At 42.8% G+C, this 27,067-nt stretch overlaps 1 protein-coding gene across 7 annotated transcripts in view; it reads left to right on the top strand.

Moving 5' to 3' along the window:
* Positions 1–5,975: 5,975 nt before the first annotated feature.
* The window catches only part of RUFY3 (RUN and FYVE domain containing 3), a 101,930-nt gene continuing 80,838 nt past the window's right edge, over positions 5,976–27,067 (top strand). For 2 of the 7 annotated variants that reach the window (XM_075607808.1, XM_075607818.1), the window contains exon 1: positions 5,976–6,925. In XM_075607808.1, the coding sequence (XP_075463923.1) occupies positions 6,451–6,925 (475 nt within the window). In that variant the 5' untranslated portion in view covers positions 5,976–6,450. Of the gene's footprint in view, positions 6,926–21,242; positions 21,263–27,067 lie in introns of those variants that run through there. The other 5 variants (XR_012802609.1, XR_012802607.1, XR_012802613.1 and 2 more) reach the window with 4 other exon arrangements.

Raw genomic sequence — 27,067 nt, forward strand, 5'->3', positions numbered from 1 at the left:
GACATCAGTATAGGCTCCAGGTCATGTGCCTCTCCTGCAGCAGTGTAAAACACAAGAGGTTCCTATTTTTTCTGTTTGTCTTTTTATTTCTTAAATTTGTTTTATTCCATCACATTATATTCATTTTTGTTCATGTACAATGTTAACTGTAGTGTAATATTACTGTGTTAGGTCATTGAGATTCACCCTCCCCTCCCCTCCCCCCTTTTTCCCTTCCATCGCGTCATTCCAACCAAGTTTACCACTCTGGCACTTTGTTGTGCGTCTCTGCGATTGCCTGGGGACGTGTGACGTGCGGGGGTGGGGCTTAGGGCTGTCTGTGTCTTGCGGGGCGTTTTTCTCCTCCTCACACTTTCCCTTCACCTATGTCATACATCCGGGTACCTCTTTTAGGTCCTTGGTTAATGACGGTGTGGGTGTGCTGTTGGGGGTGGAGCGTCTCGCGATGCAGTGGCGTTATTCTCTTCTCCCTCTCAGACCATCCCTCCAGCTCCTCTGTACATCCGGGCACTTCGGTGCACCTCGCAGGGATTGGTTGTGATGTCGTGACATCTTGATGGCTATATCCGGTAAATGAATTTCTAAGTGTATTACTCTTTGACAAAGCGCTGCACAAGCGCGAAATGCGTTAGAGGATCACTTGGCCCACCTGTATGTTCCTGTGTATTTCCCTCATGGATTAAAATTACCTTGTTTTAATAGCACTGTAACAGGGGAGTAATCCCTGTTCAAGTAATGTGCCTTTAATCTAGCAGTGTGGTGGTTAAACACAGCAGGTAGTCAATTAATAAAACACCACCTGCCTGATTTAGATTGCTTACAAAAGCCTTTCTGTTGAGAGAGGAAGTGACTTCTTAGCTCACTTGTGGACTGAACTTTGGAGAACACAGATCTCTGGAGCTGACCTGTCTTGAGCTCTGTCAAGAAGAAACAGCAGGCCTGATGCCTCACATCATGAGACCAACAGCTGCCGCACAGACCTGGAAACTTCCAGAAAGGAACTACACAGTCTCACATTGCTAAAGAAACTATTGGTAATCTTGATACAGATCTCAAAGTCTCTCAGAAGGAGCTTCAGACCCTCAACCTAGAGAAGGAAGTCTCACGCCAGGAGAGTGTCATTCTCAAAGCAGATGTGCGTAAATGGAAGGAGGACTGCAAAGAAGCCCTGAAGAATACAGAGACTGAAAAAAGAGAAAATTCAAGATTAAAAAGAGAAAACTTAAAACTGAAAGAAGAAAATTTTCCGTTGACAGAAGAAGTCAAGGAAAAGTTTGAAGCAGAGCACTGACTGCAGAACCAACAGCAAGGTCTGCGTACACACCTCCAGTATGTTGAGGAGAAGCAGCAAACGCTGCAGGAAGAAAAGCTGCAGGCTGCTAAAGAAATTCAAGTGCTGCAGGAACGTCTGATGACCCAGTATGTCCCCGCAAAGCAGCATGAGAAACTGAAGGCTACCCTGAGCATCACCAAAGCAATGCTAGAAGCCAAGCTTAGAACCCAGGTGACGCGGCACAAAAGGGAGCACAAGAAGGTCCAGAAACTGAGACAAGTGACTGTGGCCCAAGCAAAGAAGTTCTTAGTGCTCCACAATGCAATAAAAATGTGGAGGCAAGCTCAGAGAAAGCAAAGCGTGCAGATAAATTCCCTGAGAAGAGACTTGCAAGACGCACTCAAAAACCAGGGATCTCTCGTGAATAAGATTACAGTCCTACAAGGACAAGTATTGACCCTGACTAAGTGTCAGTATCCCACAGCCTCAAAGACCCATGAAGACAAGGGTACAGTAAGAGCTGGGAATACCGCTCGTCTGAAAGACAGGGTTGCAAAATTTGAACCACCTAAACAAGCACTAGCAAAACCTTCAGCCACCCAGCAGGCAACAAAAGAAGGTACACGTGCTGAATTAAAACCAGAAGAGTCCTTAGCTGATGAAGCTGAAAAGATGGGACATTCTCTGGAAGTGGGTGTGGAATTGCAACTTAATCTAAAAGGGGCTGAACTAGCAACCCCATTGAGTGGGAAAAGGGCGAATTTTAAACGCTCTGCAACTGCTGCCATACAGTATGCTTACAATAAGACGAGCACCCGGCGCGAGGGAAATCTCATGACCGCGCACGTAGAAAAAAGACTATACTTGGAGAAAGTCCTCCTCGAGCGACTGAGGGGTGCTGATCTCAAACACCTTCAGGAGGAGACACGAATAAACTGGAGAAAGGGCTCCAATCCCAACAGAACTGAGGGTTCTCTTCCTTCATCCACTCTCAGTCAAGTCACTGAGATATCTAGAATGAGAGTGGAAGGATGGGCTTTGGCCATGGCAAGCCCGAGCTTCCCACAAACAGGGGAGGTATGTAACAGGGGAGTAATCCCTGTTCAAGTAATGTGCCTTTAATCTAGCAGTGTGGTGGTTAAATTGCTGGTAGTCAATTAATAAAACACCATCTGCCTGATTTAGATTGCTTACAAAAGCCTTTCTGTTGAGAGAGGAAGTTACTCCTTAGCTCACTTGTGGGCTGAAGTTTGGAGAACACACATCTCTGGAGCTGACCGGTCTTGAGCTCTGCCCAGCATAGCTGATTGCAAGACACCAAATAAGACTTCTAAACCTGGATGCATATTTTCTGTGCACGCATGGGTGCGGTTCCAGGAGAGCAGAGAAGCTTACTCTACAGCAGCTAACAGATAAGACTTTCATTCTAAAGAGACTTCTTATATCTGCTTATGTCATGCTATGTGTTTGGGGCTGGGAGACCTGCTAAACTAGGAGTTGTGAATTGCATGGGATTTCACTAGAAATACTACCAAGTGAATTAAGCTTTGTTTCCCCCCCCTGTGTTTGGATGATTTCCTGATGAAAAGGAAAAGGCACAATAAAGCCTTATTATAATTTCACCTTATAAAAGCCTCCAATTGTGTACCTCTGTGAACGTCCGTCTACAAGCACTTAATTGTTTGGTCCCCATTTTTGCTGCTGTGCTCATCTGGTTCCTGGGATCCAGCTGGATCAAGTAGGAACCTCTTGTGTGAGCTATGAGAAAGACTAAAGAGAGTGAAGCAGTGAGGTGAATAATATACGTATGTCACTCTTGCTGTTTTCATACAGTGATTCTCCTAACTTCCTGGGTATGCTGCTGTTCTTGCTGGTGGCACTGGCACTCTGGCAGGGGCTGGCGTGGCACAGCAGGTGTAAAAATGAAATATATATTAGTTTAACCCTCCATGAAGTAAATTGACTGTGGGTTGTTATTAATATTAATATACTGCGATTATATGGTGGATAATAGACACAGACAGTACAGTACAGTCCATCCAAGGACAGACCCCAGCCCAAGGAGTGGACACAGACAGTGGTCAGTCCAGTCACATTAAATGCTAGCCTACTAGGTTTTATTAAGTAAATATTATTATATAATAAAATATTTGAGCCAAAAGTACTATAGCAGCAGCCACCCAGTAACCCGCACCAAGCCAGACCCAAGACTACAATGGCTTAGACCTGAGGCTGCAGACATTCACATTCGTGTGCGAATGTCTCGTGATAAAACAAACATGGCTGTGAAGAAACACCATATTAATGGTGAATAGGAATGTCGGCGAAACATTTCCCCATCTCTATTTAGTTGCTGAAACAGTGGTACATTTTAAAAAATCCTGCATGAGGTAATACAAATTGTGATTTATATAAAAAGCAGACCTTTGAAATCACTGATATTTTTAAACATTTGTGAAGGATTTGATAGTCAGCATTTGTGCCTAATATTGTATTAAGTAGAAATAGCCGTGTTAGTCCAGTTGCGGTAGTGCAGAGTAAATGAGTACTTAAGTATTAGGTGATACCTTTTTTATTTGGACTAACAATGTATATTTTAAGACAAGCTTTTGAGAGTTCTCTCTCTCCCTCAGGTCAGCGATGTTGATCTACAGAGATTCCATGAGCTTTTACACAGATGGAAAAAAAGAAAAACAAGATAGCCATCTAACGCAGATGATGCAGAGAAGGAATAAAGAGACAGGGGAATAAATTAATGAAAGGGACAACGAAACACAGGCCCATACATCTATCAGCAGTGTGCAGGGGGTGGGGATACAGTGTGGGGGGGGGGGGGGGGGGAGCTAATTGTAAAATCACAGAGAGGCAGGGAGAAACATTACAAAAAAATATGGTAGTGGGTTAAAACCCCCATATCGGCATCAACGTGTATTATCATTTTGAGTTCAAATGTTTTCTGTTCTTGAGTGCTCGTATCCATTTATTCATTGAGGCTTTGGATTTTCAATATCATTTATGGAATGATTTAGCTTTGAGAAGTGGTGTCCCACTGGAGTGCAATATCTTCCTTCTTCAGTGTGTGTTATTGTGTGTCTGTGCAAGTTCGTTCCGGCTTAACGTTTTTGCTGGTTTCACCAATGTAGCATCCTTGGTCACATTTGCTGCATTGAATCATATATACCACATTCTTGGATGTGCAGCACAATATTCCTTTGACATTGATTGTTCTATGTTTGTGACTGACTGGGGGATCTTGTCATATATGTTTGCAAAGTTTGCAGCATGTGTTGTTGCATGGTCTTGTGCCATTAACAGTGTCCTTCAGTTCGTTATGAAATATCCTATTAACTAGCTTCTGTCTGAGGTTTGGCGGTTGCCAGAATGCAAGGATGGGAGGTTTGAGGAAGATGTTTTTTAATGTTTCATCCTTCGCCAGCATGGGTTGCAGATCTTTGATTATTTTTCGCATTCCCTCTAGGGCAGGGTTGTATGTAGCCACAAGTGGTATGCGTGTGGTTGGTTTTTTCTTATTACATTGGAGCAGGTGTTCTCGTGGGGCTATGCGAAGGCATGTGGTAAGGAATCTCTGTTCAAGATTGGCAATAAAAATATTGACATATTGTGGTGCCATCCTGGTACCCATTGCAGTCCCCATTAGTTGTATGCATATTTCCTTGTTGAAGCTGAAGAAGTTGTGTGTGAGGAGGTATTCTACCAGTTTGGGAATTACTTCAGTACTGTATTTCTGATCCAGGGGAGTTGCAAGGAATTGCATGCATGCGAGTCATCCTTGTGGGTGATGTTACAATACAGGGTTTCTACATCCATGGTAACTGGATAGTGGTTGTTTGATGTTAAAATCTGTGGTATCTTGTATGAAGCTGCTGGTGATTGTGATTTATAGTATCACTTGTTAGTCCAAATAAAAAAGGTATCACCTAATACTGAAGTACTCACTTACTCTACCTAATATTGCACACAGAAGTAAGGTGGCAATCCAATGGGTGCATGCTAATAAAAAAAAGAAATGCTAGCTTTCTTCACACTTCAAAACTGAGCAGTGATCTGCATTGTGCTAAATTATCATAGTTGGCTATTTTCCAACAAATAAATTCTAGCATGCAAGGGAGAAATGAAAACATCCTAATATTCTAAGACAAGATATGTGCATTTGACGAGAAGATAGACATATGGAGTAAACATTTACTTGAGGAAAAAAAATACAGACATGTTTCCTCTTTTAAGAGCTGAATCAAGCAACAAAATGAAAAAAAAAAAATTTGCAGTTCCAGAGTCTACTTTTTAACGTACAGGGGTTCCTTTAAAGAAAAATGGATCTATTTTTAGGAAGTCTCTCTCCCTTTCTGCTTAGTACTCATACATATTGCACAAATCTTTCTCACATAGTCAAAACAAGTTTACCCTGAACGCCAAATACATGCTAACACTGTGCCACTATTGCAATCCAACGTTGCATCACAATTAGGATAGAAGAAAATCCTGTTGCCTTAAATGGGAATGCATTTTTTTTCCCCCTTTCTTAATAAAAGCTGATCAAATATTTTTGCCCCATGTGTTTTATTTGCAGCCTATGACAAGTGAATTATTAGCTGGTCTGCAAGCACTGCTGAAGGGTTTACAAGAAAGCAATCTGGCTTGTAGGGAGTGTGTGATGGGAGGAGCTCCAGGCTGAGGAAGGAGTCCCTGTGTGTGTGTCTGCTTCCTCCTCTGGCTGACACACTGTGCTGCTGGGGAGTTCCGGGCACACACTCAGCAGGAGAGAGGACAATAATATCACCCTCACAGGAATGGAGCAGCTACAGCTACAGCAGCTTGAGTGGGGTGATCAGCTGCAGTAGATGTCGGTGATGACAGTGACGATGCCTAACCCCTGCTCTCACTTTCTGCATTGACACTTTGTTTCCTTGGTGTGTTGCATGGTTATTTAGATTTTTTTTTGTAGCTGTACATAGGTCAGGAGAGGAGCTGGATAGAGAAGAGTAAGGAGCTGAAGCATGAAGAACTGACATGAGAAAGAACAAAGGAACCCAAAGCAGAGAGTACATTGGGGTGGGTGTGAGCCAGGAGAAGGAGAGACACTGACACCAGGAAGGGAGAGCAACAAAAAGTAGCAGCGAGGAGAGGACAAATACTGACAACACCCTCTTGTGGAAGATATGGCAGAAAAACAGCAAGAAGGACAACATTTCCAGGGTGGGGAGAAGGTGCAGGGTAACCGTGGCCCCCAGGAGCATGATTTGGTTTCGCCGGGGCAGGGCTTGGAGACACCCCCCTTTCAGGAGGAGGAGAGGAGCTGTCACCCAGAGCCCCCAGGTCATGAGGACCAGGGCTCCCCTCCTGCCTCCCCTCTGCCCCCACCCATATTCCTGTTCCCAGGGGCCAATAGGCAGCATCACCCCAAAGCTGAGCCTTCTTATACACCTGGGGCCGCAGCACAGTCTCTGCAGGAGTACACCCGCACCTCCTCTACACTACCTTCCTCATCATCACTACCCTACTTCCCAGATCTTCCCTCCCCAGGATCAGGGGGGCTCTCCCCATCATCCTCTCTGCAACTCATGATGCTCATGATGAACTACACCGGAGCAGGAGGAGGAGGGGGCAACTGCAGCAATGACAAAGCTCAGAAAAGTGAGTGACATGGGGGGGGAGGTTTAGGTCAGTGGGTAATAATAATAATGTCTGATACAGATGGGGTAAGGGGGTGATCACATCATGCAGTATGTTAATGTATCATCATCATAATGCACATACATTATGAAAGGAAGGAGTTTAAGGCAGTACAAGTAATGACAACACACATAAATACACCTACAGGATGGAAATGGTTAAATCACAACCATTCAATGTAAGGGAGAATTGGGTATGTTATTAATATGCACATATTACATAAGAGTAATGTGTCTTATAAAATTGACGTGGTGTGGTCAATAGCCTCAGTATTGGCCACTGTTACCTAAATGTTGTCTGTCGTGCTCTTTCATTGCACCGCTGGGTGTGATATAAATTATCCTGATGGTACACATGTGACCGATTGGACTTTATTTATTTTGCCATAAAATATAGATGGGGAAATGTGCATTTTCTTACCAAGCATGTCCTGTGGTTGCAATACAGCTGATCTAAGCTGTTTTGTACTACATCTGCTAGACCAGGGGTGCTCAACTCCAGTCGTCATCCCCAAGAGGTCAGGTTTTAAGGATATCCCTCTTTGAGGACTGGAGTTGAGCACCCTGGCTTATGACAGAGAGTATTAAGATCTGTACCACACAGTAATCTTGAAGTATGTATGTATGTCTTTATATAGCGTCATTAATGTACATTGCGCTTCACAGTTGTAATACACACGATAATTATATAAATAACACATAATGGGAAGAAGTGCTTCAGACATAAAAGTAACATTTAGGAAAAGGACTCCCTGCTCCGAAGAGCTTACAATCCATCCAAGATTCAAGAACGGTACCACAAAATACAATCATGTTTCATGCCTTGCTTCTTTCAGTTAAATGGTTCCTCACTTTTAAATGTGCTAGAGATCCTCTTGTCATTCAGCATTGAGAAAACTGCAACTAACCCGTTCCCTAATTTTATGAATGGCATTAGTCATAGTAAAGCGTATGTTAATTACCTAAATATTATGTTCTTATACAGCTCTGACAGTGTACGCAGCGCTGTGCATAGGATTTTGCAAGCACGAGACCCTGCCCTGTGGAGTTTACAATCTAGTGTTGGTGCCTAATACACAGGTAGATAAAGGGACTTGATTAAGGTCACAAGGAGATTACTGGATTGACCCACTTCCAAAGCAGTGAGCTGCTGCTTGCTTGGGGCCTATGTACTAAGAATAAATTTTACATTATTTTTGTGTCAATGCTATATAGTAGTAAAAAACTTGAACAAAAAGTGTGTCTTGTGTATGAAGTCTTCCTGCATATGATGCATTATTTCTTGTTTGTAATGAGTGTTGATGCATCCCTCGTGTTAAATACCTGATGGATACAATTTACATTGAAACAGAATGATGTGTATTTTTTCTTTATCAGTAGTATTAGTGAATATAAATGATTATTGTAATATTATTTATAAGAGCCATACTTTGAAAAGCCTAAATAATGAAACATCCATGCTGCATAAAATACATTTTTGGGTCGATACATAGCAACTTAATCTGCTCTAACACCATTAATAGACTTTTTAAAGGTTACGTCAAGTTGAATTTGGTAGAAAATTTGGACGCACTTTCCTCCTTTTTTTTTGCATGCCGAAATATATATATATATTTTTTTTTAGTATATGACATTAACATATGAACACCTAGCACAGTCCATTTCTGTGCTCGAGAAAAAATATTTGTGACGCTGGTGGCGTAGATTGATTGATATATTTCAGGTTTGTATAAGTGCAATTTAAAATTAGATTTCTGTACACTAATTTAGCACCAGGAAAGCAGTTTCCGACGCTTAGTACATAGGCACTTTGTCTTTTTCAGTACTAATTGGACTGAATCGGAGTCATGTAACAACTCCATGTCACTGAAACTGGAAGGTGCCCATGGGTTGTGTTTAGCAAAGAAGCAGACCCACATCTATCCCCACTGAAATTATTGTGATGTTTTTTTTAAATTATTTAATATCGTTTTGCAGCGTATTGCCTTTGATGTACAGTCCACTATAGGTTCTGCTGTACCTGTATCACACATGGTAACCTTATTGCAGTTAGTCTTACCGCACCTGCCACAAAGCTGTGATATGGGGCTGATGGTATTTTTTGCCTTATTATGAGGAAATGTGCAGTGGGCTAGCTGCATCAGGATAATACATTTATTGAAACTTTATTGCTATCACAGGTTAATAGTGCTGGATGAACTGCAGGCTCGGAAAATATGTGTACCCCTGCATGAGCGCAGGTGGTTAAGTCAAAATGATTGAGCCACCTATGTCTAATGAGACGATTGCCTTGAAACCTGTAGTGTTAGTGGTCCTTGAGGACCGGAGTTGGGACCCTCCTGCGGGCTTAGAGAGAACCCTTATCAGTAAGAGAAAATGCAACACTAACCCCAAATCTCATGATTTAGTACTAAAAGCCACGCCTCCAACACACACAGTACCACTTCAAGACTGCAGTATTTAATGTTATTATTTTTTGTTTACTATTGCAAAGATTACCTGTCGTATTTAAGGAGGGAGAGACAAAACATGTCAAGGGTTCAATTGTGTCAGTCACAATGGCAATAATACAAACATAAGGTATTGGGGAAAGAAGGACCCGGCTGGTCACTGCTTTTCATAAAGGTGTAAGTATTGGCAAATGTCACTGTTTGATGGTAAACTGGTTACGTCGTTTTGATAGAGATACTATGTGATGGCTTTAAAAATGGACATGGATTGCTATGGTATCACTAGGAATAACTAGATGGCCGTGGCGTCTGTCAGAGAGGCTTACTACTGAATTTACTAATGCATTACTGTCCAATCTGCTGTCCAATGGTTCTGAGGTCAAAGGAGCAGAAGAGGTGACATTCTGTCTATAAGGTAACAGTTATTTGTTCTTACAAAAATGGGAATGCAGCACATTGCAGAGGGCTTCAAGGGGACTTTTTGTCAGGAAAGATATTAACAAAGCCGGGTTAAGATATTTATAGTAACTTACATTCAAGCAGCAGTTAAAGTAATATCCTACATGTGTGTTTTAAAAAAAAAAAAAATCAGTTCTGTACTATGAGAAAATACCTTTCTAATGTAGGAAGCATTTCCAAAGTGACAGCCCCCTTCCCCTTCTTAGGCTGCGTGCATGGTCAGCGCTTACCCGCTGACCCGCGCTCACGCTTGTCAGTGAGCCCCTGCAGCTGCAATGAGAGCGGCTTTAGCAGGGGCTCGCTCGCGCACGTGCGGAGGCGTAGCAGACAAAAAAAAATTGTTTTGAGGGGAGCGGAGTACCCCCAAGGAGGGCGAACCAGCTCCGTGACGTCACTGGCCCGCCCATAGACACGCCACCGGATGGCGCGCGTAGTAAGGCCAGGCGGTGCTTTCCCCTTAGCCTCCGCGCGCCTCCGCACGGGAGAAATGTCTGTGGACTCAGCCTTATAGGCTCTGGCTCCTGAACCCGGCCCTCTCTCTAGCAGTGCACCAATTGTATCTAGTAACTGCCCAGTCACTCATATTCCAGGACTACATTGCCCAGAATGCAGTGCAAGAACTGAATTAAATAACCCGGAGCAAGCAATCGATTACAGGAGAACAGATCGACCTGTAGCTTAGCTAATCACTTGTCAGTGTGCACATTGTACTGATGCACATATTGAATGGGAAAAATATATATATCTATATCTCTATCATTTGTTTTTTTTTTTGTTTTTTTTAAACGGCAGCTTGAACACAATGCTGATGAATACGCCAACACTATTATTAATAATAAAATGAGAATGACAGTCAGGGACCTGAAGTGACAAAAACTTTATACTTGCTATCAACATTTGTTAAGATCGACTAATATACAACATAAGCCTATAAGTGTGACACTAGGGGGGTAACCAGGCTCTCAAAGGTTTAAGCCCATTTGGTTACCCCTAATCCATAATAAGGGTTCAAGAAGAGTCAGTTCTTGAGCCCAGGGTTTGTACATGTGTAACCCTTGTTCACCCCCCCCCCCCCCCAGACTCATCTGTGGTGTCTAGGGTGCATGAGGGCAGATTACATGCATAGTGGTGGTGCATACCTGCGTGGAACAGGAGGGCCTGAGCTTCCCGCGTTGTTATTGGGGAGACAGGACCAGGCTTCTGGGGTGGTAGCCTCCATCCTTTAGTGGTGCAGCGCCTCCATCCTCTATACTCCCAGGGATATGGGATAGGACCTGTATAGAAGAACCACCCTGGTACAGGCTTGAATGCTCCAGACTCACACAACAGTCTTTGTATAAAAGTATTGTCTCTTTATTTGTCAGATCCGCGACTCCAAATGTAGTGGCGACCAGCAGCCACAACAACAACAGCAATGTCCCGCTTAGCACTCCACTCTCCTTCCTTTACAGGTCTTTCCTCCTCTCCTTCCCTCCAAGTCTCTCCTCCACCAGGATGGTCTGGGCTGGGGCGTCAATACCCCGCGGCCCACCTCAGAGGTTAACCTCTGGGTGGGGAATGGATTCTCCCCATCACCCCAGACATGGGGTGAGGAGCATTGGTCCACCGGGTCTATGATGCTATCAGCTCTACTCAAAGTGGCTGAGTCTCTCTCTGCTCCTGTACGAACAGCACAGGTGAGACCGCACTGTCTCCTCCAACTCCTCGGACAGAACAGACAGTCACTCACAGGAGCGGGCTCCTAAATAGAGTCAGCCCCACCCCTCATGATGTCAGCAGAACCTCCCCTCTGTCTCATGCCTGCAGCAGAGTCAGGGGCATGCATCTACCACTCAGGGCAGGGCTTGGAAGGGGGAAAACCCATGATGACTACTGGTGCCTGCCCTTAACAGGACTTAACACAGTATGAGGAAGATAGGTATAGCCTGTGCTGTTTACAGGGGGCTACACTCTCCCTATGGTGGAATCCAATGGTCCCCACTTGGACCTAGTTTTAGCAGACCCATCCTGCGGCGAACAACCTGGGAAACAGCACACATGAGACATTGTCATCATACATTGCATAATGAGGTAGTTCAATGATAATACAACCGGGTACTCCCAACATGGAGAACCCTACAGATAATGCTTTGTATCAGGCTTTCTTATTCTCCGCCCATTATGATCCGTGACGGTCACAGCGAAAGATTGGACCGGCCCATGCTCAGGCCGATAGCTTACACCATGCATGTAGATACATCTACCTATGCTCCATATGCGGACCAATTCACTTATTTTATCCTCATTATGATACCCTCCCTGACCGAACTTGGTCCGAAGATATTCCTGCACAGCCTCCCTGAGCCAGCTATCCCTATTCTCCTCTATTTCCCTCATGATGGGCTCAGGCACATAAGGGTACTCATATCCGTGGGACTACCGGTATCTAGCCACTATGGCCCGGTCAGCTCGACTTAGTTTGGTGAGCTTGCGGTGCCCCGCCCTGCTCGGCAGTACCCAAAACTCAGGCTCTTCCGGAGCTACTTCATCATATAAGATACTGGGGCCTCGGGGTACAACAAGTTTCTGCCCTATCTCCCGGTACCTATGATCTAATTCATCCTCCACCTCTTGTTGAGTGAAAGAACCAGCCGCCCACCAATGGTGTACAATATTATTCTTAATTAATAGGAACCGCGTACGGTCCATCCCCTCGTGATATCCGGTGAACAAAGGCGCCCACCATTTGTCACGGTGCTCGTATTCTGTAGACCGACTAGTATGCTCTACCTCCGATTCCGCCTGCGAGGAAACACCAGACGTACCCGCATCAGTAGATCGCAAGCAATCTCTCCTCCCTTTGGCATTAAAGTACCTGGTAGGGTTCATCTTATGAACCACGTTGCTGTTAGGCCCAGCCTCTACTGGAGTGTGGGACCCACGGGCCCTCCCTCTAGCTGCAGGAGAAAATGGCACAGTGTTAGGCACAGGTATAACACTTGAATACGGTATCTCCCCATCCGACCCCTCATCACTCAATTCCTAATCCCGCAAGTCCTTGGAGTATTTGGGGTATTTACATAGCTTATCCCTGGTAGGTCCCGGTGGCAATACTCGTGACAGGGCAGGGGCAGTGGCTGGGGCAATGGAGCTGGGGCTGGGGGAACGTCCAACTCAATGTCCAGCAAGCGGGCAATCTCGCGACCAATGGACGCTTTCTTAGACGCGCTCTCCGCCATGCTTCTGGCTTCTCTGGAGGGGCCTCGACTAGGGTAGCCAGGGCAAGGGCTGTATCTATGCTTCGTGAGGAGAACACCCCTCCCGGCCTTCTCTTTCCGGTGGAACCAGAAACGACATCATCAGGGGTGCCCGCAGAATCTCCATCCGCTCCGTGGTGACGCACCGGAAGTGCGTCGAGGACCGGCATGGGCGGCCTTCTCTCCTTCAGTGTGACGTGGCCTGGCTTTCTGACCAGTCACGGCACAGGTGGGTGGGCTTTCGGCTTTCGTGCCGCTCCGCTCCTCTTGCAAGGAATCTTGGTTTGGCGCCAGACTCTTGCACATTTCCCGCCACATTTCTCTCACTGTCTCTTTGCACAATTTACGTGCTTGCTCCAGGATTGGCGGGAACCGCCATTTTAGATCGGCTCTCTTGCTCCGCGGAGCACATGTCGGGACGGACGCCATCTTGGATGAGTCCTCCAAATGTACATGTGCCCTATTCTCAGTGTCTACTGGGTATCTCGTACCTAGACACTGCCGATTTGGCTCTACTTCAGGGAAATTCACATTCAAGTCAATGGGACCAGCGTAACTCATTGACTAAGTCCCTTAGTTTTGGGAGGTGATGTACACGCATCAGATGGACTTGCAGTGAGTTTCAAAGCAATGTGTTGTCGGACGTTCGGGCAGCAACGGGGTAAAGTACAAAACAGCCAAAGAATAACTTAATTAAAAACAGAAACCTGAAAAGGGATTCGGACAGTTGTTCGAAATTAACCAGTTCATACTTTGAAAGTTAAACCGAATATCAGCTCTAGGAATGTAGTAAGAATAATAATTCACAAAAAAAATATATATATATATATATATCTTGTTTCGAGTTGTGGAAGTAATGTATCCAGTGCTAGGAGATGGAGGCATAAGGTGCGGGTAATGATAGGGCAAATGTAGCGGTGTGCTTACACAGAGCGGGTGGTCCCCACTAATGTGTGTACCACTATAGATGCTGTGATAGTCCTCTTACCCCGTCTCTCCTGGCCGGTTGTGGTGTGGAGTCACGCACTCACTAGGAATCACCTCCTCGCCTCTCCTTCCGCGCTGCGAGTCTGAATGAGTCAGAACTCACCTTCCTATACCCCTGGTGGCGTCCGTCGATCAGATTAGATTCAGCAGAAAAGAAAGATCGATGTGACTGCCGCTCCGAGTGAAGAAATGTTGGAAACTCACCAGCTGATTTTTAGAAGTTAAAATCCATTTATTCAGCTACATAAAAACGGACAAAGATAGGACATAACTCCTCCTCCCACGCGTTTCGCGCCCACTGCGGCACTTTTTCAAAGAGTGTGCAGTTAGGAGATGAAGGTGAAATGTATACCTCCCCCACAGAGACAGAAAAGCTGGTGTCAATTCATTTATAATGACATATATAGAGGGAAACAGGGAAACATCCATGTGGAGTTGAATTGTTTTCATAATAACTACAATCATGAACTTTAACAAAATCAAATGTGAAAATAGATATGTATATAACCAATTATACTTTGTTAATAATTAGTATATTTAGTCCATTATGAATAGATTAATCTGAATTCAGAGACACATACTGTAAATACACAAAAACAGATTATCATTACAGGATTATGAAAAAATGCAATAGTTGAAACATGAAATGGAAAATTAAAAGTATAGAGCATTATATTCTAAAGCTAGACATCCACATAATGTGAAATAATAAATTCTCTGACAGAGTCCAAAAAGTCAGGGGCTCTTATTACTTGTCTCAGAGAAGAATGTCCAAAACTAGTATAGCTGTGGCTTTAAATAATAAATGTAAGGCATGTAAAGTGGAGGAGGGGGGGGGGGAAGAGGGGGTGGGGGACTGGGGGGGGGAAGAGGGGGTGAAGAAGAAGATTTAAAATAAATGTTTTTCTAGCTGCCATCTTCGCATTTATTATAATAAATGGATTTTAACTTCTAAATCAGCTGGTGAGTTTCCAACATTTCTTCACTTGGAGCGGCAGTCACATCGATCTTTCTTTTCTGCCACACTTTACTTTGAACCATCCTTTCTAGGCCATGTCGCTTTACTCCATTATTAATCATGACCAGGGCATCCAAGCAGTTCAATTTTTTTTCTTCAGGCTTCCTCACTGTCCATTTCACTTCGCACGTTTCTTTTAGATTCCATCACGTTTCTTCTCATGCACAATTAGTTTTCTTTTGATTCACAGTTTTATCTGCAGACATGGGGGACAGCTATGGGGACTTCATTTGCCCCTCTTATGCTAATTTGTTTATGCGTCTTTGGGAATCTATACACACTTTCGGTGCTTGTAATTCCTTTCGTCATCAGATTATCTTTTCTAGGCGTTATATTGATGACTTTATTATGATTTGGGATGGGGATTCACAATCACTGGACACCTTTATTCAAACACTTAATTTAAATGTATTAAACCTTAAGTTTACTTATGAACACATTAATCACATTAATTTTCTGGATATTTATTTATTGATACGACAGGTAATTTTCAAATGGACATTTTTAGGAAGCCTAATTCGAGAAACACATTATTGGAGGCGGATAGCAGTCATCCTAGGTCACTCATTCGGGGTATACCCAAGGGCCAATTTGTCCATCAGACGACTTTGCTCAAATGAGGATTTATTTGATCAACGGGCTGAGGAATTAAAGAATATGTTCTCCTCTAGAAGATATAAAAAAGAGGATATTGAGGAGGCGCATATGTACGCTAAATCTCGTACACGCTCTGAACTTATATCTCAGCCGTCAAAGAGATCAAGAACCAGGCAGGTCAAGGACCAGGAGAGAGGGAGAGAGTCAGTCCCCCTTTTTGTCACCCAGTTTAGCCGACAGGCTGAGCAAATTTGTTCTATCATCCACAAACATTGGGGGATTTTAACCCTAGCAAGGATTTATACAGTTCAATTAAGCAGGGTCCATTTATTACTTTTAGGAAGGCTAAATTCTCGCCTAATTATCTTTTTCCTAGTCTGTTCAGTTCAGGATCCAATGAGGTTGATAGATTAAATAAGATAAAGGGTTTCTTCAAATGTGGTAAATGTTGCATTTGTTGTTATGCTAAACCTATTAAGTTCATTGATACCATTTATTCTAAGAGAAAGCATAGGATCCCATCCTTTATTAACTGTGATTCAAATTTTGTGATATACTATCTCACTTGTGGTTGTGGTCAAGGGTATGTTGGCCGTACCATACGTCCTTTAAAAAGTAGGATTATGGAGCATATTTGATCCATCAAGAGGAGCAGTTTCAAAACATTTAACTAACTGCCCTTCTGGCAGTTTATCAAGTTTTCGTTTTTCAGCAGTGGAAACGGTACCCATGCCTGTGAGAGGTGGGGATAGATTGAAACTTCTTAATTAACATGAGATGTTTTTGGATTCATTAGATACTTTGTTTCCAGCAGGAATTAATACAGAATGGGATTTTAAACACTTCCTCTGATTCTTTATATGGAGTTGATGATTTTAGACTCTGTGCTGAGAAAAGAAAGATTATGTATTTGTCTTAGAATCTTCTTTAGGATATTTATGTTTAGGTTATATTCAAAGTCGGTACATGATTTGGTTCTGCTACTCTTCTGCTGGTTTTCTTCTTCTTGATGTGGCAGTTTTTGGCTGCAGTCTTTCCACTCTTAAATGTTATATTTCTTTGAGAGATTATATGCATATTTTCCTGTATTGTTATTTATGTTTTGAGATCTCCATAGGTCTGGATGTTATCATCTGTATGTTCTTCATGATTAGGATGTTTATGGGGTCCTGATTCTGATTAAGATATTTATCATATACTAATTGCATATATTTGATTGTCATATGTATTGGGTTAGTATTATTGAGATTATTTAATTACACTAAGTTATACTGACCCTATGGTTGATTATCATCACATGTTTGTTCCATATTTATCCACAGTTTGTTTGTCTTTATTAATTTTATTTTTCGGTCTACTTATTACCTCGTTATGTGTGTTATGCCTTTTTTTACTCTCTGCCCCCGGGTTGCACCGCCTCCCCTCCGTGTATTCACTTTCACTGAGGGTTTGTTTCCCTGGGGATTTTTTTACCTGGGTACAGGTGGGCGGTGCTTCCTGATGGGGAGAGCTATAAAGAGGCTGATTTAGAGTATCACCCCCTCCCCCCCAAGCAAACAGTTAAGAAATGGATACAAGAAGTAATGTTGATGGAAAAACTGTCAGCATTTCTGAAAAGAACCACAACGAACTTTTAGAAAATCTGGGAACCATGGTTGATCCAACCAACAAGGTACAAACCCCCCTGTATAAAAGCAAGACAATATAGGTATCTGAGAATAGAGAGGCAAGGCCGGTGGCTGGCGGACAGGATGAGAGGGTGAGTGTCAACCCCCTCCCCCTTCCAACATTTCCCTCCTTCCCCCTCTTCTTTTTCTCTCTATCTCTCTATCCTGCCTCCCCTCTTCGATCCATTCAGAGAATCAGAGGTCTGACGAGGCTTTCCTATGAAAAAATGAAAAACTCTGTATTAGGCTAAGAAATAACTGTATGTTTGTTCAATTTATCAATGCCTAATAAAAAAAATTGAAACAAAAAAGAGGCCGATTTAGACCATTGGAACTACTCTTTGATAAAGCGCCCCTGACGAGAAACGCGTTGGAGGTTTCTCTTTTTAATTAGGATTATGCTTTAATACATTTTTGTTATTTTTCTATTGGCCTCCAGTTCTCTCTTTCATTTTGCTGTGCTCCTAGCCCTCTCTACACCTCTACCTCGTCACTGCTTCCCTGTGGATGCACGCTACCTACCGGGTGGCCTCGGTTCACCTGTGGATGGTTTCGGGAGTACGCCAACCATTGACTGCTTTATACCGCTTTGTGCATCACTGGGGGAGTCTTTCTGGCATTGCGTGGGTCTGCTGGTTCCCATCGGGGGACCTCACGATCGCCGTGGTCAGATTGTCCCCAACCTCTGTGATCGCCTGTTTGGCTTCCATCATCGCGGCTGCAGTGTTGCTCTGGGATTATGTGTTCCTGGCTCCGGTATCTATAGGGTTAACTGTGGATGTCTCTGCGCTGTGTGCGCCTGACTTATGGGGTTAGTTGCGCCTACCATTGAGATCCATTCCTCTCCCCTGCTACAGTGAGGAGAGCCGCATGTAGGTTCTGAAAGAGCCGCATGCAGCTTGGGAACCGCAGGTTGCAGACTCCTGCACTAGGTGAATGTAATTTCGTCTGCCTGATGACAAGCTGCAGAGGTTTAGCAAACAGGTGTCGGAAACAATAGGAGAAAAAATAAGGTTGGGCTCAAACAGCTGCAGTCATTGTTGGGACATTGAGCTTTTGTGTCCTGTATTATGCTAATGACGAGTATATTTTTTTTGAAGATCCGCATCAGCATTAGCATTAAGAAACTGAGCCGGCAGGTTGGAGTGTCTGGAGAAATGAAAGAAGACCTTAAGGCATGGAATAGCTGTTAGAAAATTACAATGGCGGCTCCTGCTGGCACGGAAAGTGCATAGAATAGATAATGCAGACTTGATGCTGTATACAGATTGGGGGTATGATGGTGAGACATTTTGAGCTAGAAGGTGGTGGTGAAACCAGTGGCGTAGCTATACATGTGCGGGACCCCAGGCAAAAAATAATTTCCCTCTCTCCCTCCGTCGCGGCGCTTCTACTATAAGCGCACACGACGGCGGCAATATATTTGTTTTGCCGCAACGTCGTGTCGCCGGCACTATAAGCGCAGCCTAAGGAATTTCCCATCTGTCCTTTTTACTGCATCTCAGGATCCCTGACCCAGGCCCCGCCCACCTGCAGAGGAAGGGATCCCCCTCTGCGCTTCCTGCATCTGAGGCCCTGCACTGTGCTGCCGATAGGAGGGGGGAGAGCGGGCCCCCCAAGAGTGCGGGCCCCTGGGTGAAACACAGTAGAGGAAGGATTTAGTACATTTATCAGACATTGGTTTAGACATTTTAATGTAGGGGGGATCCAAGAAGGGTTAGGAATAACATTATTTTTGTTAGAAGGGCCGAGCCCTATTAAGGTATTAATTGGCTTGTAGGTGGGTTATTTCTGATCACGGCCTCCGTAATGGTTACATTGTTGGTTTGGGTGTGATGGTAATTTAGGTTTCTGGCTGGGAGGTGAAGCCATATGATATGTGTTTCTCAGGCTCGGAGGATAGAGGTTAACTGCATTATGTAATGTTTGAGTTCTGCATTGTTATGATGGTTTAATACATTATGCTGTGGCCTTAATACCAGCTTATGTTTGTGTCTAGTGTAAGCTATCTAAATTAAGCTAAGTTTAGTTTAAAGGGTAACGCATCATACAGTTCCCATTAAAACGAGTCTACATTAATAAGTCAGCAATTTACCAACAATTACTTTTTGAGCTTCTTGTTTGTGAAGTCCAAAGTTAACTGTTAACATTAGTTGTTTTTTTTTCTCTCACAATCAGTCACTAGAAAATTATACTTAACTTGGGATATGTTTTGTTATTTTTTTGATGCAGGTGAGCTATTTTTTTTCTGAGCAATATTTGAGTTTTTATAAACAAGATTTAAGCGAGTACGCTCAGGATTTGGAAGAGCAGGCATCTGAATGCAACTATATGGTGTTTTTTTTGTTTGTTTGTTTGTTTTAAATACAATACATTTTTACCATCTATCCCCCAAACTTACCTATTTGGAAAGTGACCTTGGTTTGATGCCCTGTCAGGCACAGTAACAACCTTATTTTCTAGCTGATTTATATATATATATATATATATATATACAGTGGTTGACAAATCACCAAAAAATCTACTCGCCACACAAAAAAATCTACTCGCCACCTAGTACCAAATGTATGCTGCTTGGGCCAATAGTTGCTCGCCACGATGTTAAATCCACTCGCCCGGGGCGAGCAAATGTATAGGTTTGTCGAACACTGTATATATATATATATGTATGTAAATACAAAAGTATGCTCATCTGCATGTCTTAGGCAGGTCTGCAACCCCGCCTTTCCCCATTATCACCCAGCACACAGCACTTCCACTGCAGCAAGGGATTCTGGGAAATGACATGCAAATGAGCACACAGTGCCACTTTTTGCTTCAAAAACCATTTTTAACATGGTTCCCTATATAATCTCTAGATCTCTATGTATCATTTCTGCAAAAGCTCACATCCTGCAGCACAGTGGTGACATATGGTAGGCTCTGTTGTTTATTCTCGCTAGCTCTATCCCAGCAGGCATCACCGTGCTGTTTTCCGTGCAGAGATCTTATCCTAATGCTCTCTGAAGTCAAGTAATGTCACAAGTGACGGTGCTTAGCAGCCATGTTATCTGGGGTCTTGGGTTTAATTAAAAACACTACTTTATAAAATCGGCGATTAGGTTTTTGTTTTTTTCCCCTGTGTTGGAAACAGGTTCACTGTTGTAAAGTAATATTTAGAAAATTAAAAATAGATTTGCTGGGGATCAGCACATCACTGCATTTCGTTGAGGTTAGATATATGTAAGATTACGTCTTTAAAAATAAAAATGCCTCTTTTTTGGCTTAGCATGATTTTTAAATTGCAGATATTTTTTCTGCATCTACTACTTTTTTCTTTCTCCATGAAATAACCCTGTCACAGAGCAACGCGTTGCAGGCCGCGCTCTGTTCGCAAGAGGATTAACTTCCTTCTATTAGTATAATTGGGAGTAAAATCTCCTATCCAGGAACGCAGCTTCTGGACCTTTGAAAGTCCTGGTCCGGCTGCTCTCTTCCTGAGCCGATATCCGCACTTGTTAGCACCGTCACTCAGGAGGCAAATCCACAAGTAGACAGTTCTCCTAAAATCCAAACACAAATACAGAACAGCAATATAAAAAGATACAAGCTCATCAGGCCCACAACTGCAAGATTGTTTTCTATCTAGTGCTTCCGTAATAATGTAAGGAAACCCATCCTTTAGTATGTAACCCTTTTTTGTTCTATTGTGGTAATATGCTGAAAGCGGTGCCATCGCTGAAGAATAGGGGGATAATCTACTCTCTCTTTGCATGCTTGGGAAGGAGGGGGGGAGGGAGGCAGTGAGTTGAACGTCCAATAGAAAGAGCCGGAGTGTTTTTGTTGTCACATTTCTTTGGTGTGAAGCAGAAGATATCTCCCTCTCATTCAAGCCATTCTCTGTAGGTGAGTCCTGATCCCACCTTTACCTGTCGGGGATCCTTTTTTGTTTTTTTTACAAAAAAAAGGCTGTTGTTTGTGTAGTCTTACTCCTGCTGGCGTCTGAATGTGTTAGATTACAGCGATCAGAATAATAATCTTATCTGCAATGATTCTTTGCTCATCACTACTGTCTGGGAAAGGAAAGGAGGAGCCGATTATTTATTTATAAGTATACAGTATGTATGTGTGTGACGAGGCTCATGTGGAAATGGTAGCATCTGTTGTTTTTATTCCCTGTCCTTGGCATCGATCCTCCTGCCTGTTTCCTTTGTGAATAGGTCGGGTTTCTTCGCATTAGGATCTGCATTGATTTTACTTCTCCCTTCTCTCCCATCTCTTTAATAATGATTTTCTATCACCCTTACGTGCAATTTTGAAATAGAGCAGCTATTACCCACAGACCGTTTGCGGGGTCATTTTATTATGTAATCGGTATACCTTATAATCACTTCATACACTTTTTATCCAGACCCCCCCCCCCCCCCTACAAAAAAATACTACCGAGTCTGACTACTTTGAAAGTAAACATAGCAATCCAGGCAGGCAGTTCCTGGTCTGGATAGAAACATTATTCTCCCTAACAAAGAGATCAGGCAAGATCTTTTATTTTCATTTAATTTATTTAATGTGAGAAAATATAAAGGGGAAAAAAAGTGGTATTATGGTACTATTTATTATTATTAAAAAAATCAAAACCTAGTTTGCCGTGAACAGTTGTATATATGAAAATAAATTCTGTGACATTACAATGCTTTGTTATTTAAAGATGGACGTTGTTAGCTTGCAATGTTCATACTTTTTAATAACCCTTTTGCTGTTACAATAAAGAGTATCATCATACTACCTAAAATATGTCCTTGTTATGTTCTTCCTCATTGCTTCTCATTAAGACATTTGGCATGTATACTCGTTTTAAACTGTATTTTATGCTTTGTACAGAATATAGGCAACATTCTAGATAATTAAGAAGCTAAATGAATGTGTTTTAACATATACAGTAGATACTGTATACTGAGTACCCCACCAGCCACCTAAAAACCCTTTCTACTGGGAACGTAAAACTAGCAACTACTTGCATATTACATGGCATTTGTGTTGTGAAAACGAAATGAAGGAAAACCCTCAGGAGATAATGTCCTCCAGCACGTAGACACAATGATCAACATGAGAATGTGTCTGATGTTCTGGCAGTGATTTCCCACAGGAGGTTCTGGAACCCCCAGGGGTTGGTTAGGTGTCACCAAGGGGTTTAACCAAACGAAAATCTGTTATGGCGGATCCCAGGCACTATAGTGGGTTCCTAAGCCGATGTGTGGACGGCACACTTGGTAAGACCCCAAACTGCATCTTAACATGAGTGGCATAGCTGTCAATTACAGCAGGAGCGTCTGAAGTCGCCCCTCAAAATGCTTTGCATCTACCATAGCAAGGTGTTGTTGGGCATGACTGGAAGCTCCCACAGTATTTTACATCTATACCAACCATGCTGTGGGCACACACTATGAGGTGCACTTTGGGGTGTTATTAACTTTGTGTTTTCCACACTAGCTCAGGACACTATATAGTTTTGTTAGCAGTAGTCTGATGAGTAGGCAATAAGATTTATTAAGCACAACGCCATCTTTAAATGTCCCACACCGCTCCAAAGACATTTAAACATGTTCGCGCACCTGCCGCTTCGACGCGACATCTTGAAATGTCGTCGGCGCGGGACATTTAAAGATCGCGAGCGGCGAGGTGTCCTGGCCGTGACTTCTCTCGACAGCGACTTGTGTGGCAGAGGAGCGCCGGTGGCGGTTTGGTCGCGCCAACCCCTACTTGATAAACAATGTAAAAAAGGTTGGGTATCACTGTTCTACGGTGACAATTAGATATACTGAAGTAATTTTAACCATTTTATATTTATCGTCTTGGCTGGTGATGTTGGAAGAAAGAGAGCTAAAAACAGATATTTGTGCGCCATACAGTATGTATGAATTATTTTTCCTTTTTTTTTTATTTGTTTTTTTTATACATACCCTGTTCTTAATAAATACTCTACTCGTCAGTTTTTCACAGTGCAGCACATAACTGTTTAGAGTGAGTCCTTATCACTGAGGTAGTTCCTGTCTTCTTTAACCTTATTTTTTTATTGTCCTTTTTAAAGAAGTGAAATAAATGTGTTTATATTTTGGTACACCCGAGTGCTTACATGGGATACTTTTCTGTTTCTCTGTTCATATTATCCACGATCCCGCAGCACCACTGGCATAATATCTATCTTTATTACTAGCCAGGTCATTAGGGTACCTTTTACAATCTGAAGTGTATGCGGTGTCTAGCTCCCCCCTTCTCTTTTACGTATATATATGTATGTATACATACACTCCCAGTAGAAGACTTGTCAAAACGCGTGGGAGCGTGGCGGTGGGACCCCTTTTTCACCTCCATCATTAGGACTTAGTGCTTATGTCACCATCTATACTATATGGTGATGTATCTGGGACTTTCATCATGTTTATGTATTTCAGAATGATCTGATACTGGACAATTTGCTTTGCAGTAACCAAGTCTATATTGGCATTTGACAGTGAAGTTCTATTACCATCTTGTTGTCTGGATTTCAGCATCTTGAATTATTCCTTTTTGCTTGACATGTCTGGGAGCATTCACACATTGTTTCTTTGGCCCATTTACATGTATGCTCTGCCTGTCTACTCCCACATCCCTCGGATACCGTGGGATACACTGTTACTAGGATCTGCTGAAATAGGTGTATTTTTTACACAGTCATTCTGGTTATTTATCTTTTCCATGAACTAGACATTTGTCCCGGTTCTTTATTTGTGTTTGTTTATGCACTTTCATTATTGTCCCCTGAGGTGCTAGTGAGGATCCCCTGCTACTTTTTGTACTTTCTCCCCTGTTTTTATTACATCATTAAACTTTGTTATATTTTTACTTACATTGGCTGTGCATTTTGTCTTTTTGCTTTTTGCGTGCCTTGTTAAATGACAGTTTGTTCCTGATAAGTTAAGTGTTGGCAGGCTTTAATGGCTGGCTCAGTCGATTTTGTGTCTCTGTGTATTTTCCAGTAAGCAGCGGTTGTAGATCTTTGTAAAATATGATTAAGCAGTCCTAATATGCATCTGGTGTTTTTCATCTCAATAAAGAATATACACATAGTGAACAGTACTCATTTTATTATTAAGCCTGTGGACAAAGCATTTGCTGTTCATGAACTAAGGAATACATACAGTAAGTGGACCCCGCATGTTTATAATAAGTTCTGAAGAAGACTGTATTACAAAATAAAGAGTTAGTTATAATGTTTAATCCAATGCTACTTTATTTTCTTTCGAGCGACTGATTAAATCTGTTCAAGGACATCCCAAACATTCATCAAGCAGAAAATCTGAGATGATCCATAACCTCTGGATTTAATACAACTAGAGAAGATATTTTCAATTGAATTATTTATGAAACAAATGTTAAAAGCTAGTACTTTCACCCAGGAAAAGGCAAAACTCAGAAAACTGAAAATAATGATCTAAGCTCCCCCTGATTTCATCTTGGTCATGGATGTCCCTTCTCTGCACAGAATTGCATCCACAGATGCAAAGAGGGCAGCAAGGTCATACGATCTTGATGTATATCCATTTCTCTTGTGATGGCAGACAATCCGTGCTAGGCATGGTGACTGAGGATACACAGATGGCACCTCAGCGTGCATACCTTGCTGTAATATATGGCTAACTTACAGGGAGAATTTGTTTCTACACTCCTAAAAGGGTAATTTAATGGAGCAATCCCCTTATCTCAAAGGTATTTATCTGAACCAGGGGATCCCCCAGAGCTGAATCGTGCTATCTTGTAACTCCGGGGACTCCTCGGTTCTGAGATATTGACCTTTTTATGTGTTTGTGTTTTGCTTATTTTCAGCAAATCTATATAACTTTACTCCCACAGGCAAATAGGTAACTGCAACATCATCAGGGATCTACGTTGGGGCTTCCTATTGGACGACCTCAGTGGCCATCTTTGATTTTGCTTTCACTTTACTGGCACATAAAAGGTCAAAATCAGGGGGACGGAGGTCTCCTGAGTAAAGAATGTGTGTGTGTGTGTGTGTGTGTATATATATAGAGCTGGTGTGTGTGTGTGTGTGTGTGTGTGTGTCAGCAGTTTGTGTGTGTGTGTGTGTGTGTACACAGAGGGGGCAGCAGTGTGTGAATATAGATAGCTGCAGTGTTAGTGTATATAGAGGTGGTTTAATGTATTTACCATTTTATTTTAATAAAAAAATCTATATAACTATACAAAAGTGTCTATTATTTATGAACTAAGCCTACATTTATGGATAGGAAAACCTCTTATGGCGCTGAGGGTAGATGGCTGGAACAAGAGTCTTGTGCTGAGGGTTCTTGTAGATAAGCTCAGAGAGGAAGACAAGAGAAATACAAACAACACAATAGTGTATTATCCTTTAGACAATTATAGACATATGGATGGAAAATGGAGCATTTATTAGTTAAAACAATTGTGACTACAATTGAAGTAAAACATGAACTGTAAAATGAACAGTGGATGATCTTCTGTTAATAAAAGAATTAGGGGCTTCCCAGCCCTTGGGCAGAATGAAGCCTTGCTGCTCCACCAGAGGTAAAACTGAAATCCTACTCACCGTACTGGAGTAGGACATGTGCATTGGTACGGGGTCTTTAGCCAGGGGTAGCCGTCTGCTGTGGGGTACCGGACGTCTGCTGGGAGCGTGCGGGGAGACTTCAGGATTACTCGTATAATCAACAACACCGCGTGGATTTCGCGCGTCTCCTCCGCTGACGTCACCGCCGGATTAACTCAGCTACGGTGTCCCTGGATGACCACAATACCTTCCTTACGCGTTTCGAAACACTCGATCACGTGTTTCTTCGTCAGACGAAGAAACACGTGATCGAGTGTTTCGAAACGCGTAAGGAAAGTATTGTGGTCATCCAGGGACACCGTAGCTGAGTTAATCCGGCGGTGACGTCAGCGGAGGAGACGCGCGAAATCCACGCGGTGTTGTTGATTATACGAGTAATCCTGAAGTCTCCCCGCACGCTCCCAGCAGACGTCCGGTACCCCACAGCAGACGGCTACCCCTGGCTAAAGACCCCGTACCAATGCACATGTCCTACTCCAGTACGGTGAGTAGGATTTCAGTTTTACCTCTGGTGGAGCAGCAAGGCTTCATTCTGCCCAAGGGCTGGGAAGCCCCTAATTCTTTTATTAACAGAAGATCATCCACTGTTCATTTTACAGTTCATGTTTTACTTCAATTGTAGTCACAATTGTTTTAACTAATAAATGCTCCATTTTCCATCCATATGTCTATAATTGTCTAAAGGATAATACACTATTGTGTTGTTTGTATTTCTCTTGTCTTCCTCTCTGAGCTTATCTACAAGAACCCTCAGCACAAGACTCTTGTTCCAGCCATCTACCCTCAGCGCCATAAGAGGTTTTCCTATCCATATCTTGCATATCTGGTTGGAAGATCCCAGATTATCCCTCTACGGCAGCTCCAGGACTACCTATCCTCTAGGACTGTATCTCAGGTTTTGTTTCTCCTGTTTGTTCAATATTGTTGCACTAGCGCTTGTATACACTTATTTTATACCTTTAAGCCTACATTTAGCCTATAATAGTAATAATCCCCTCAGAACAGGGCATTACTGGCCTCGGGCCTTCAACTCTTCCAGCCAGGGCATTATTGGCCAGTAATGCCCTGTTCTGCTGGGATTATTA

This window comes from Ascaphus truei, chromosome 1 (genome assembly GCF_040206685.1).
Source record: "Ascaphus truei isolate aAscTru1 chromosome 1, aAscTru1.hap1, whole genome shotgun sequence".
In the NCBI taxonomy this organism is placed as follows: domain Eukaryota; kingdom Metazoa; phylum Chordata; class Amphibia; order Anura; family Ascaphidae; genus Ascaphus; species Ascaphus truei.